Source organism: Pleurodeles waltl, chromosome 12 (assembly GCF_031143425.1).
Source record: "Pleurodeles waltl isolate 20211129_DDA chromosome 12, aPleWal1.hap1.20221129, whole genome shotgun sequence".
In the NCBI taxonomy this organism is placed as follows: domain Eukaryota; kingdom Metazoa; phylum Chordata; class Amphibia; order Caudata; family Salamandridae; genus Pleurodeles; species Pleurodeles waltl.
In genome coordinates, this window is record NC_090451.1 from 84,156,349 (window position 1) to 84,171,453 (window position 15,105).

The 15,105-nt window shown below is 43.6% G+C and overlaps 1 protein-coding gene across 1 annotated transcript in view; it reads left to right on the plus strand.

Annotated features, from left to right (window-relative positions):
- The window catches only part of ADAMTS10 (ADAM metallopeptidase with thrombospondin type 1 motif 10), a 273,868-nt gene that overhangs the window by 156,712 nt on the left and 102,051 nt on the right, over positions 1 to 15,105 (plus strand). The window contains exons 9-14 of the mRNA XM_069216852.1: positions 1,605 to 1,710; positions 3,526 to 3,672; positions 9,341 to 9,482; positions 11,700 to 11,807; positions 13,260 to 13,405; positions 14,919 to 14,982. Of these exons, the coding sequence (XP_069072953.1) occupies positions 1,605 to 1,710; positions 3,526 to 3,672; positions 9,341 to 9,482; positions 11,700 to 11,807; positions 13,260 to 13,405; positions 14,919 to 14,982 (713 nt within the window). The remainder of the gene's footprint in view (positions 1 to 1,604; positions 1,711 to 3,525; positions 3,673 to 9,340; positions 9,483 to 11,699; positions 11,808 to 13,259; positions 13,406 to 14,918; positions 14,983 to 15,105) is intronic.

Here is a 15,105-nt window from a genome sequence, read left to right on the forward strand (position 1 = left end):
ACCAGTGCTTAATGTGTAAATAAAAACGTGCCGGTGTCGAAAGCCCTCTTCTGAAACAAGTGGCTGCTTTAATTAAACGTGCGCACAGAATACTGAGGCAGCACAATCCTGAAGCAATCTCTGGCCTCTTTAATCATTTTATGGCCACTCCCTACCCCTCCATCTCACTCTTTCAGCTTTCTCCCTTTGTGACGCTTTTTCGTTTTTCTCTTCCCCCGGCATTCCATATTAGATTTTTGCTCTCAGTAAATGCAGGAGGCAGAAAAATAAGTGCCGGCCCTCAAAAATAAGTGCCGGCCCTCAAAAATAAGTGCCTGTGCTCCGCACCGGAATCAACAAGCACAAATTAAACACTGCCACCACCCCATCAATGTCCTCATAACCTGACACCTCAGACTCTTAAAGGGTTTTCTGAATGCCTCAAACAGCTGGGCCATGACACTTGGCTTTCCCTGACCCCTGCATCTCCTGCTCCCGCCAGCCGGGGAAGGTGGCAGCTCGTATCTCTTCTCTCCCGACTGTCCTCGGCTGCCCTCCGCGTCCCGTGCTTCAGCTCTAGGCGTGCCCAGCCGGCTGTGATGTGACCTCCCCCGGGTCAGGGTGGAGGAACAGCTCATTATCTGATTAGATCTTTGGTATGCACTCGGCTCAGGGACACATCTCACGGAGCCCTGCCGTGGCAAATACGCACAAGGGCTCGCCCTGCTCTAGGAGAGGCTACTGCGACCCATGCCATGCTAAAAGAGCCAAAGAGAGGGGGAGGCATTGTTTCTTTCTCTAGCTTACAAAACTTTTCAATTGGCACTTCTATTGTAATTATAACTATATATTTTGGATTTGTAGCTTCGCTTTAACCATTATGAATGTATGTTTGGATGATAAAACCGCGCTACCATTGTATGCTCATGAAAAACGTATTTCGGGAAATAGTCTATGTACTGATTTATTAATACGACTCTATAGTGCTAGACGTTATCGAGGCCACCTTTGAGCGCTAGAAATAGAACAGGTAACATGTGATGCTCCGCCTGGCAGTGATCTTTTAGGGACGGGGCACTGCATGTCACAGAATGTGGTGCACTGGTGGCTGGTGGGCAGAGACTAGGACCCCTTCCCAGACTGGCGCCTCACACTGCCACTCAGGACGTGATGCCCCGGAGGAGCAGCACAGAGCTTCGCCCAACCCCACACCTTACACCCACCGCTCATGGGAAGAGCAACAGCCATGAAACGTTCTTCCTAAATACATATATTTTAAGGGGCGCGTGTTTTTTCCTTAGGAGCCTGCTGCCCAATTCTGTGTTTGCTAAATACCGAGGCCACCTCCTTTTGAATCCACCTCATATTTTCTTCCACCACAATAAACCTCCGGACATCTTTATCTCACGATTGCATGTTCTTTTTCGTCAATTTGTGACTGTTTTCATATTCCTCATCTCCACCTTTCACCTTTTGTGTCATCTGTATGTTGGGTCTAAATCTGTTGATGCAAAATAAGCCCCCGCCCCAAGGTGGCCACCACCTCTAACCACTGACACAAATTAAGCACTGAGGGAATCCCTTCCTCACTAACCCCAGGGTGAACTGTACCTCTCGTTTCTCAGGTCTAGCGCCTTTGGGAGGAATGTGCGAGAGGGAGAGGAGCTGCAGCATCAACGAGGACATTGGCCTTGCCACCGCCTTCACCATTGCTCACGAGATTGGACACACGTAAGCGACTCTTCATTCCGCGCTGCAGTATGTGGGTAAGGGCATAGCTGGCACATGACCCAGTGTCATTTGTGAAGCCTTCAGCCAGTCCTGGGTTTCTAGCCAACAGCACTCCGCATGCTGGAGGTTTGAGTCCAACTTTACAATGTCAACAGAAGCACATCAAGCCCCAGAATGCAACATGCTACTGTCTACAAAGCCAGAATAGACAAAGTATTCCAAAGGGCCCAAGGACACGTGTCATCTGTCGAGGTGATGCATTGTTTATAAGCTTCTATAGTTTACGGTTGGACATTTATAATTCAGTAGTTTAAACAAATATTATAGAAGTGTGGTTCTTGGGTGGAAGCCAGTGGTCATCCTAGTTGTGCAATTTAAAGTTATCTGCTAACTGGGCTTAACAAACCTTTAGACTTAAGGAGTTACACTGCGTCCAACAGCTCAGATGTGCATCTCGGTCCCTGGTAAAACGCAATGGGTCACACCTGAATTTGAGAGGTTTGAGGAACTTGGTGGTTTGTATTCTGTGAGGGTTGCACGGGGTGGGAGAACAGACAGGCAGAGGAATACATACACCTTCACTAACTGTAGGAGTCTGTGGTTATTGCATAGGCTATCTCATTGGTTGTGATTCTCACTTCATGCATCCTATTGTCACTCTCTGTAAACTGCACTTCTTGGAGCTGATCCTCACTCATTTTGTGTGACTCCCACACTTAGGTGCACATTCACACTCCTAGGATTTCAGATGAATTCTTCACCTTATTTTTCCTTATACCTTGAAACATTGTCTCCTTCACTGTGTGTGACAGGGACGTATTGGAAACCCCTCACCATCTTGATTAGAACCAGCCCCTTAGGGCAAGGACTGGTTAATGCAAGCACCAAACTTTGGTGCACATGTCTCTCTCACAGTGGGTGAAGATCTCATACTAGTGCACATGTCTCTCTCACAGTGGGTGAAGATCTCACACTGGTGCACAGTCTCTCTCTCTCTCTCACAGGGAAGGGGGTTTCACCTCTGGACGCAACTGAGAAAACTAACTGATAATCTTACTTCTTGAATCACAGTCTCACACACTGGAGGTAGTCCTGGTCTTGGACCCACTCATTTGGAGTGAACCACACAGATTACTAGACATGAAGATGAAGGTGAGAAAGTGTGCAGAATCATGGAACTATTCTGAAAAGTTACCAAGAAAAACACCAGTTTTGTTCTGTATTGTGACATTTTGATGGCTCACTGGAGCAGCTCATCTTATAGGGATGTGTTTGTAATACAGTACCGATTCGGGTGCCAGATCCTGGGCTACATCACTCCTAGCCTGCCAGATACCTGTATAAAATGGGCCTCATTTACACGGGATCATCCAACATTTCCCATTTCTGGTCCCAAGTTTAGATCTTGCTGCCAACTGAGAATCAGAATGCCGCAGTGCATGTGCCACTGGCATGTCCAGGGCTGTGCATGTTTGGTTTGTAAACCCCAGATTCATCACATACTCACAGGGTATTCACACAAGATACAGAGTGATTCGAAATGCCCGTATAGTCTCCGGTTATCCTAACCTGCTGGTGGCTCTGGAGTGCTGGCACGTATCTAGCCCTCAGTGACCCCCGGCGGATGTCCGTGGCCTCTTCAGATTGGCATTCCTGTGAAGCTAGCCCTTCCTGTAATGAGCCTTGTGAATCACAGTTTGTTGCTGCTCTGCTGTGGCTAGCACACTCGGGAGGTCCACACCGTCCTACTCACTTGTAATGGTCGTGGGTACCAACATTAGAAAGCAGCATCTTTACACACTGACTGTATTACAGCTTTGGCATGAACCATGATGGCGTTGGAAACAACTGCGGCTCCCGGGGGCAAGAGACGGCCAAGCTGATGGCAGCGCACATCACCATGAAAACAAACCCATTCGTCTGGTCCACCTGCAGCAGGGATTACATCACCAGCTTCCTGGAGTATGTACAATGATCAATTTTATACAGTTCATTTGTTGCACAAATGTCTAGTCCTAATGACTAAATGAGAAGGACTGATCACAAACTCTTGCCTATACTGGAAGTGGATGTTGAGGTAAATGTATTCTTTCCTGCCCTCTTTTGACCATCTATTTGTGTTTTATCTAAAGTGATTGGTACGACTAATTATGAATATGTTCTCAGTGATGGTTTGTGGGAGGGAAATGGGGTAGGCTAGCGCGGCGCGTGGCGGGGGGAAGGGACATCGATGAAAAAAATAATATAATATTTTTAAAAATCCTTTTTGTGCCACGCCTTGCCGCTCTCATCTGCTCCTCGACTGGACTGGAGGCACAGGCTGCCAGCATGCCCTGCGTCCAATCCTAATGCTGCTTTCATGCTGCCAGCGTTAGGATTCGATGGAGCGCCCACCCAGGGCGCTCCGAGGCAGAGTTAGAGTCCCCGCCTGCTGTCTCCTAACCAGCAACGCAGTGCCTGCATTGCTTGTTTGGAGAGAGCCCAGTGCGCATGTGTGTTTGGCCGGCTGAGACAGACGGCCAAATACACATGCGCACTGAGGGGTGCACTCCCTCTTGTCCCCGTTACAGTCCAATTGCCCGCCCCTTTTGAAATAAAATGATAATAAACATAATTTATTATCGTTTTATAGTAAATATTTTGCAGCTACTGCTGCCGTCAGAAGGGCGACGCTCCTCCACCATAGTAGAGGAGCCGCCCTGTATGTACTTACAATTTTAGTACTGAAAAAGAAATTTAATGAAGTGTGGTTTGTTACATTTAGTATAAAAAAAAATTCAGAGTCCTCATTACATGTTCGAAAATTCTCCAATTCTGGGATTTAATAACAAATAATTGAGTAAAGTTCAGTTGTGAACATGATAAGGAAGGTCAGACTATTAAAACATAGAACTAATGTTTTCACCTTTTAAGATGTTAACATGCCCAGTGTTTATAGAGGTTGCTAGGTGGCCAATCATTTTTGAGTCTCGAATTAATGGACAAAGGTAACACTTGGGACACTGGTCTAGTGTTGGGAAGTCATCCTAGGCAGGAAATCTGTTGAGTATTGAGCAAAACCAACAATGCTGATTCGGCAGGTCTTCTGATCTAGTGATGGATGAAGTAAACTAGTAAGAAGAAGCAGTTAGTGGCATTAATCAGCAAAATGTAGCTAGTCTGCTCCTGCCTGCTTTCTCCTGTTACAGATAAAAACAAGGTGAGAGGCGACAAATGAATTGCCTATAAACTGTATAGCTCATGGGAGGTTTGGTCCCCTCGTGCCATGGATGCAGGTCAGTTTGTTAACCATGGACTATATTTTGTTGGCCAGCGAGAACCACACTAAATACACCAAACATCTGAAATCGTCTGTTTCACTTGTTCACCTGTGGATCAGATCTGGATGGTGCATAAAACCTAAATTTGCTCTGCAAGTGGACTGCAAAATGGGTCACTTTCACCCATCCTGCAAGTAGCGAAATATTTTACTCAATTTCTACTTCGTTGGGAAATAGGGTTCATTGAACCCGAGCTCACCCATATATCCGTTAATTATCAACAAACACAGACATTACATGACCCCTAGTCTAATTTCCTGCCTAATTTGTCTATAGTTGTTCGAGCAGGGAACGGATGACTCAGGATGTAAATTGTTCAGCTGTTTGTAATGGTGTGCAGACAAGGTCACAGTAAGTCTTGTGAGTACAGGGTGGGAGTGACCCAAACCACGAGGACAGGACAAACAAGCGATATACCCGCAGAACCAATAGTCACGAAGCGCAGGTCAGCCCCTTCTGCTAAATTAAATAAGAAACACTTGTGTTTTAGCAGTTCCAAAGTTCAAAAATACCATGTCCTCAAGCAACCTTAGAAGGGGGATTTAAGCCATAGAGAGATAGGAGCTTGGGAATGTTATGCTATTTGAGTAGACGTTCTGGAAACTCTAGTTACTAAACCGAGCACTTGGCAAGACTTCAAACCATTGTAATTCCACCACCAAACCGAGACATGATCTCCTCGGCCTGGACAGAATTCTTCTCTAGAGCTGTCTTCAGCAGCTCGCCTTTGTGTTGTAGCCCAGACTGAGGGTAAACACTTCCCTCTTAGAACAGGAGGTAGTTTAGGGCAAATACAGTACGGCACAAACAGCATGAAACCAAATGACACACACCAAACAACTGACAAAAATGCAAATAATATTTTACTGGAATACAGCACTAGCTTGTTTGCAAATAATTGGTTTCTTCCGGCTAGCCTAAAAAAATCATGCGAAATAAGCCACAAAATAAAAGGAAAAAAAAAAAAATCAGTTCTGTGCGGACTCTTATCAGAGAAGAGAACTTATTGGAGTCATTTTGAGTGCAAGCAGTTGTAGTAATCGAAAGAGATTTCCAATCATTACAATCTGCAAGATCACAAACCAGGAGTTGGTTTAAAAGAAATATCATTGATCTAGGTGCCTTGAAAAATACCTGTAATCGAAAGTTGCAAGGGAATATCTTTCTGACGGTTCGTTCTTCGCAGCAGTATTAACAGAAGTGCTGCGCTGGCGCAGTCATTGCTGCCTTGTGGAGAGGATTTCAGTGGTTGCATCCACAATGAGCAAAGTAGAGGTGGCCCTGTATGTAGGTTCACTGGAATCCAAGGCGAAGTGCAAGTGATATTACACACCCTTCAACTGCAAGCGACATCAGTGGCTTGACCCCTGTCCCATCCAAAGCCTCACGTTTACTGCCAGTGGATAAGAGCAGGGCAAACACTGAACTACGGAAAGTACACAGGCCTCAAAGTCCTGGATGCTTTGTTTTAGGCTCCACCTTGATGACCCCTGGGGCCATGGTTAGCAAGAACAGTACCAATGGGACCAAAGAGCAAGTCAAACAAAGGGCCTAATACTCCATACCTCTATATTGGTGGCTGCCCTGGCACGAGGAGTGAAGCTCGCCCACGGTTATTAACAACAGTTTCCTCTAGGTCATTGGTAAGTAGAGTGTTGCTCTGGCTTGTGTTTATTGACTCTTTCTGACTTCTCCAAGTCTGCACTAGAGCTCATCGTGAATATGACAAATGATCCTCAGTAGCACTTTGAATGTTAGTGATTGCTTACTATATTCGGGTCACTTTTTTAGCCATGAAGTGGCCTATAGATGATCTTCCTGAGGAGGCATTAGGCTTAACTCATCATAAACTTTTACACATGGAGTTTGTTCCATGTGCAGTGACTCTGGGGCGCTTCCAGAGGGAAGGGATACAAGAGACGCCGGGGCCATTGCTTGCTCTGCCCAGCTGCGGCACTATTGCTTCTTTGCTGTCATGCGGACATATCCCAGATTAGGAAGTCCTGCTCCGTGGATAAATCTGTAACAAATCGATAGGTGGTAAACCAGTGGATTCTGGAATTTGCTCATCACCACTCAGGCAAGGCCAAGGTAGAGCGGGTAACATAAGGTGTAAACAAACCCCCCACAGTGGTGCAACTGAATCTGCTGGGGTTACACATCTAGGCTGGTCGGCAGTGGGTGATCGCATCTTTCTCAGTGGACACCTGCGCATGGAGGACCAGAAGCAGAGCAAGGGCTGTAATTGGGTAAACAGGAAAGCTAACTTGGGGTGGTCTAGGAAATCCCAAAAAGACCAAAAGTATGGTTTAAGGAGCACAACACACCTCCTGTCTAAGCACACTGTCGCATTAGGGAAAATCATCCTCAAAATTGGCCCCGAGCTTCTACTACTCCTAATAACTATTTGGCCACAGGAGGTATCAAATCATTGCGCAAGTGGTGGTAGGAGTTCGGGACTATTCCCTTGAGCAACCCCTAAGCTGTTAAAAGTTCGGCCACAGTACCTAGTCAGTCTGGTAGACAGGAGCAAACAGTTAACACCCAGGTTGGCGCATGTCTGACAAGATGCCTCCTTGAATAAAGGGTCCCTTTTGACATCTTTATGACCTGTAGGTCACATGTTCGAATCCCGGCATGGCGACCCCCACCTTTCATTCTACTAAGGACAATAAAATGAGTACTAACAAACTGGGGAATAAAAAAAACGTGCTGTTAACATCAAAACTGTAGAAGTACATACATTATAAAAATAATGTATTATCCCTAATGCAGGAATCGGTAACAGTGGGAATGCGGCACCGGTGTGTATATTGCAACGTCCCTCTTAAACGTTAGTGTTCTTAAAAGTCCGAAAACAGTTGGCTCTGTAAGGGTGAACTGTTTAACGCAAAGCACCTTTAGGGACTCTTGAGAGTGTTATTTTAATTTCAATGGGAGATAACTTGAGTTATCAGCTCCATTCGAATGATAGTATTGCAGTCACTCACTGATCTGTTGTGTTTTACCTGGAGAGTCTCTGGGTGATGTAACAGTGAAAAATGAGGAATAACCAGGGCAGAATCACCATCTCCCCCGGTAATTCATCATTTCTTAGGGGACTCTTGTGGTCCCAGACATCCCAACTGGTAACTTTGGCCCTGCGGAGTTACCAAGGATCCCTGTGTGTTCGGGGGCATCCGAATTACAAGATACCATGCTGGGGTATTCTGAATAAGGCCCTTGGCGCTCTCGGAGTAGTAGAGAGTAACAATACTGAAGCCTGGGCCAGGGACAACCTCAGAGTGCAGAGTTACTATAAGGCTTTCCACATGCAACATTTCAAATGCATCCTTGATCTGAATATTCCTGGCAGTGGTGCTCTCCATTTTAATATGCTTCAGAATAATCTTCCCTTAAACGTGAGCATAAAGTTTCCATCTAAATGTGCCACAACGTGAGAAGTTTACTCTCCTGTAACAATTTTTGATGTACTTAGATGTACTTTTAGATCCGCCTACATTCAAATATTCCTGATCTCATGTCAAAGAGCTTTGAGTTCGTAACAATATTTTATCTTGTTCTCCATCAATGTCAGTTGAAGAGCTTAGGTATGTTGCTAAAGCCTCAAGGTTGCTGCCCTTGGCTACTATGGTATCTCTCCCAAGGTAATATAGCATTAAATGCATCCTCAGCTGGGAACCTCTCTAGAGCAGGTTGCAAGTAAATAAATAAGATATGCCTGTGCTAAAAAAAGTAGTATTAGAGGCAAGCAAGCTTTTCTTTTTTAGCGTAAGATCACCTGCAGATGCATAGTGTTTTGAGCAGTAGAACTGCAATCTTGGTTTTGTGGAAGTTGGATGAGGATTTTCTTTTATGAATGGAAGCCTAATTTGCTATCAGCTTGAAGGTGGTAGTGATCGCAGATGGTGTACACAAACCTCCATGTGGCAGCGTTGCAAATTTCCTTTAGGAGCATGTTACTCAACACAGGGTTCGCTGTAGAATCCAGCATACAAGTCCAACTGGCTACTCCTGGTCTCTTAAGAGATTTACATTAATTCAACAAGACAGTGTTGTCTTGTGAACGTACAGCCCTACCAGACACCTGCTATCTTTTCTGCATCTCCTACCTCCTCTGGTAGGCAGAAGCTCACTCGTTTCCCGCCCTACCGCTCGTCCCTACAGTTGCCTCACTTGACTCCACTGTTTGACTTCGCTGTCCGTTCACCATACCAGCTCTTCTCCTCAACGCCTCCACCACCTACAACTGCATTTCATTCCAGTAGTTACCTCAATGTATTTACATGTTTGTTCTCTTTCGTGTCCAGCTCAGGTCTCGGAATGTGCCTCAACAACGCACCCCCGAAGCAGGACTTCACCTACCCGACGGTGGCTCCAGGACAGGCGTACGACGCAGACGAGCAGTGCCGCTTCCAGTACGGAGTTAAATCTCGCCAGTGTAAATACGGGGTAGAGAGCCTTCCTGCTTTGTTTGAGCACTGAGACATGTGGGTGGGGTTAGTGATAGCACTGGGGCGCCCGCATGGTTATGTGTCCTTTCCGATATCCCACCTTCTCAGGGCGATCTAGAGAAACAAGTGATGCACTCATGACTTGTTTGTCTTTCTGATACAGAACAGTGGAGTAAATCAGACCAGACCTGTCTGACCTGTGGCTTCTTCGAGTGTCACATATTTACAGGTTATCATAGGTTGCTCAGGTATCTGTTGGAAACGTATTGACAGCAGCAGACCTACAGTAGTGGTACATTTAGCAATTGAGTTGTAATAAACTTAATGATGGTGTTGTAGGTAGTCTAAATGTGTAGGAAAGTAATTGCTATAGTACCAGTTGGGCTAGCATTTTTAATAGTAGTAGTAATGGGAGAGTAAGGGCCAGTTGTAAGGTGTAGGTATCTATGTGGTTGGAGATATGACTGCACAGTTTATGTACAGTGGGCAGGATCACAAGATGTATAGGTCTGTGAGGAGGTGAAGCAGGGGGAGCACCAGTATGGGAGTCTAGTGTGCATCAGGGCGGAATTACCAGTTATACAAACATATTGTTGGAAAATCAATAAAAATGCAATGCACCCTTTAAAGCTTACCCTTGACAGTCATAATGGATCTGCAGACCGTGTTTCATGCTCTCCACTAATGCCACGTCCTCTTTCAAGCTGTAAGCACTTATCAAAAAAGAGGATGCCTTAAGACAGAAAAATATTCTAAAAACAGCTGGAAGGCAATTGATTTGTTTGAAATCAGAAGTTAATAGAAAGATTCTCAGATAAAAAAACACAGATGAAATGCATACAATCGCTCTCCGTCATTTCCACCAATCTTCCACTCGCCATAGTCCGCCTTGTAATGTCCCCTTCGGTTCCGGCAAGTCAAGGGATTCACATGGGTTACTGTATTTTCGATAGCCGTTCAGTGCTTCAAATCTGACTGTTCCTCCAGTGGAGAGGGAGAAGGACAAATATCTCTTATAAGACCTTCTCTGATAAAGGGCAGGACAGCATGATTACCCTTAAGTGCACTGTCAGGAACCATTTCGTTACTGACCAGAATTTTATTCTGGGACACCTGCTCATCATGTGGATCATCTGCCCTGGACATTCTCCCATCAATCTAATACTCCAAAGAAATTGTCTATCGACCCAGTATCTTTTAATATATACAACTGCAGTGATTTTCTGGCTTCTAGTCCAACTCCCTTTCCTGAAATAATAACTTGGATTTTAATATTGTGCTTCATGTGTCACATTGCCACTTTATGGTACTTAGTCTGCCAACCTTAAATAAATGGTAGGTTTAATTGAACTTGCCAGAATTCAGATCACAGGCAGATGTTAGTGGCAAATATTTAATTCACTGAGATGGCTCCAGTCTTGATGCCCCCCACGCCCACTCTTCTTCCCGGTCTCTGCATAATATACTTGTGGAAAGAGAGCAAATAAGCCAATCTGACGGAAGCCTGACCAGGTGTATTAAGAAGCCCCATCTCAGATTTTCTGTGCAAAAGGTTTTGATTTTTCTCTCCTGCAAGGAGACAATTACCTTCATGTATAGGGAGGGGGCCAGATAACTGGAAGTAAGAGTTACAATGGTGAGTGATTTTGTTTAGCAATACCAAGACATTCAAATATTTTAGTCTAGGTCACAAGAAAACTTAGATGAATGAACCAATGTATTTTGTTGCCACCACAATCCAGTAGTTGTTATACGTAAATATTAGATATTATTTATCTAGCAGACATTATTTCGGCTGGTAGTGTCTGCACGCAGATAAAGATCCTCCAATGACTACCACCTCTCAAAAAGCTCCTAACTTAAAACCGACAGTCCCAGGCTATCGATACGCCTAGACTTCAGAGAGTAAGGTAGATTTTCGGTCAGTAAATTTTTATTTAATTAACATGGTTCCTTATGCCTACATATATCTTGTAGTGAATTACTCTCAATTTGTATTGTAGGTACCATATCTGCTTAGAGTAGACAGACAGAAGGGATCACATGCATGTGTTAGGCATATCCCAAAATGAGTAGAAGTCTTCTCCTACAAAAGCAAGCTTTTCAACTCTAGTGTAAAAATTGAAGGAATCTTAGACAATCAGTTTCAGATCTTGCAAACATCCACCAAGGTACTCCTTCATTACAACACTTGTGTTTCTCTGCTTATTTCTAGGAGGTCTGCAACGAGTTGTGGTGCTTGAGCAAAAGTGACCGATGCATCACAAACAGTATCCCAGCTGCAGAGGGGACGATCTGCCAAACCAATTCAATTGAGAAAGGGGTAAGGAACCAAAGCACTCCAAAGTAATTCTGTGTGCCATGCTTGAATAGCATGGAAAAAAGAGCTACAGGCCTCAAAGAAGTCGAACACCCCCCTGCTTCCACCCTTGATTTGGATGCCTAATATAGAGGTCACCATTCGCCAAAGTAAATTTATCTAGCCGGGGTTTTTAAGAAAGTAGACAAAGGAGTATACATTTTTTTTTTTAAATCAACGCATATGGTACATATTGTAGTGATCTTGCTTTTTGGCATCTGTGTTGCATAAACACTCAGAACGTCTCATGAGGAAATAAGTCTGCTTCTTAAGCAGGACTGGGATCTTACTTTGGCTAGAAATTTGAGGTGGAAGTATGTACTAAGTGTTTTGTCTTGCCGTCAGTACAACACATTCTTCAGCCTCCATCTCAATAGCTTAGGCTATTAATTCATACGTCATAGTATTGCATTAACTGAATTTAACGACTTCTAACACCCCCTCATATTGCAAAAAATCTGTAACTTACAGCTGATTCAAGGTACAGAATACAAGGGTTTTGCAAGTGAGAATTCGTAGCCACTCTTACAATATAAGCAAGGTGGGCTGTGGGTGTGGTAAGGACTACAGAGGCACATTAGCACACGTTACACTTTTGTCAATAGAACTTAATCACCAAGGCTTCCTTGACAGATATCCCCCCACCCCAACTGATGAGTTAGTCCAAAGAACAAAACAATTATTGGAAAACTAGTTGCTCGGACTGGACTTAAAGTCGTCTTTTTTAAGTTATGCTTCTGTAACAAAGACTAATTCATAGTCTAAAACTTTCTTTTTGTTAAGGTCTGTGTTTCATATGTGAGCTCCTTAATTTAATACATATTTTACATAGTAAATTAGCAATAAATGGGTTCATGGTTGCTCCCCCAAACATTTTATACAAATAGTTTTAGTTGATCTTGTGTACCAAACTAACTCATTATTGTGGTCTAAGACAAGGCCCTCCTCGCTATTATGTTTGATTTAATCTTAAGGTAGCTACTCGTTCATAAAAAGACTCCCAGCAAAAAAAGTAACAAGTCATTTGTACCTCTGTGTTTCATCTCAGTTTGAAAGGCACCTGTATCATTACCCCCTTTCTGATAGCATAGGTAGATACACTCACCAGAAAACTAGTTTAGCAAAATGATTACTACTTCCACCACATATCAAGATTTTTTATTTACCAGCTAACTCTAAATCAGGTCCTTTTGTCTTGTTATTAAGAGAAGGCCTGGGGTAAAAGTATTTGTAAGTCAAAATTGGACTGAACTAAAGAAAGCTCCCTAACAGATCCCTAGTGCTTGTGTAATGCATTGTTTGTTCATTGCCTGCACTAAAAGATAGAGAAGTACCATTGCCAGCATTCCCCTTCTGCACTCCTCTCCCCAGAAGATGTTTAGTGTTCTTGCTCTTTGAAGGTCTGTGTTTCCTCAGTGGTGCTACAAGAGGGAGTGCGTCCTGTTTGGCACACGACCGGAGGGAGTGGATGGAGCCTGGGGGCAGTGGTCTCCATGGGGAGAGTGCAGCAGAACGTGTGGCGGCGGAGTGTCTTCATCAGTGCGACACTGCGATAGCCCAAGGTAGGTGCACACTCTAAACCTTTTCCATCCACGGTTCAATCAGAATTCCACTTTAACTGATCTACAAGTTACCTCTAAACTTGGTAAAACTAGAAAAGATATTAAGAGGTGCAACGGCTTGCTTTTTCACTCAACTGTAGAATTACACCAAAGTTCTCAATGTAATGTGAACTTTTTCAAGCATACTATTACTGCCAAACTTGAGATGCCTTTCTAGTTGTGTTATCTAACCGAATTGTGCATTTATAACCTCATAATAAAGTTGTGGGTTTATAGATATTATTTATCTCTCAAAAAAATTGTGAAATTCTAGTCTGTTAGCTCATATAATTGCAGTATTATGACTGTATTATCTGAATTTGCACTAGAATATCAATTTATTTTATGATTTGATCAATTTCTCGAATATTAGTTTAGTCTCATTATAAACTGTCTTTGATCTAAATAACTCAGCACAGTCTTGTATAATGTGTCGGCAATAAAACATCTGTATACATTTTGGTCCAGATCTGCTAAACTTTCAAGCAACACAGCAGGTAAACTTGCTGTGGTGCATTACTTGAAAGGGAAAGTACAGAAATGTGCAATATTTGCTAAGATATGGCACACTTCTGCTCTCTCTTTGCATTGGTGCACTTGTGGCATCCCAGCACCAATGCAAACACCTTTGTGTCATGGCACAAGGGTGATTCCCTTGTGGTCAGGATAGTGTTTGTGCAGGAAGGAAATCCTGTCTGAGTTACGTTAGTTTTTGGGTAACATCCCTTCTAAACCACACAAATCTGAATTTGCTAGGCTTAGTAAATCCAGAAATACATTTCGAGTTGTCGCTGCACCAAAAAGGTGTTCTAACTAGGAAGGCAAATCTTAGTAAATCTGGGCCTTCCTATGAATATGATCTGAGCCAATTCCTGAATATCAGTATAGTCTGTCCGGTTAGATCCAGTTCTAGAATAGCTGTCCACACTCTGATTCATAGGAGGTGACTCCATGACCTCAGTGTATTTTCTCTATCAATTAAGCTGCTAAAAAATATCAGTGCACTCTCTGAATGATCTTACCATGTTATGTAACATGAGAATAAACTCTGTATGATCTAAGGGGCTTCGAAATTTCAGTATAGTCTCTTTGTGATCTTAAATATCTCTAAACCCCCATTACAGCCTATTTACTCTGCAAATATCATACAGCTCCCAGTTTGGTTGCAGAAATTTAGAGGTGCTATGTGCCTACGTCTTAATCCGTTTTACCGTATCCCACAGACTATATTGATTCGTGTAGCACTGGTTTTATACTCTCTGTGAAGTTAGTTGTCAGTTTTTTGTGGGTTTTCTAACTGAAGCATTATAGAGTCTACAGGAGGGACCAGTGGGTGGTAGCTAGGAGAAGACTGTGGTCAATGTCTGTGATGAGGCCTGGGGTTGATAACAAAAACAAAGGTACATCTGCATTAGCATATGGATATAACCTTTCATCAGAGAAATCACTTTAAAAAAATGTTCCTTACCCATAGGCCAACCATCGGAGGAAAATACTGTCTGGGGGAGAGGAAGCACTACAGGTCCTGCAACACTGACGTACGTATTCTCTGTCAAAGTTGTAGCATTTCTCTTTCAAGATGTTTCATAAAGATGTTGCTTAGCGTCAACTTCTGCCCATGTAATAATGGTATGGTTGGAATTTGTTTGGATTTTAACATC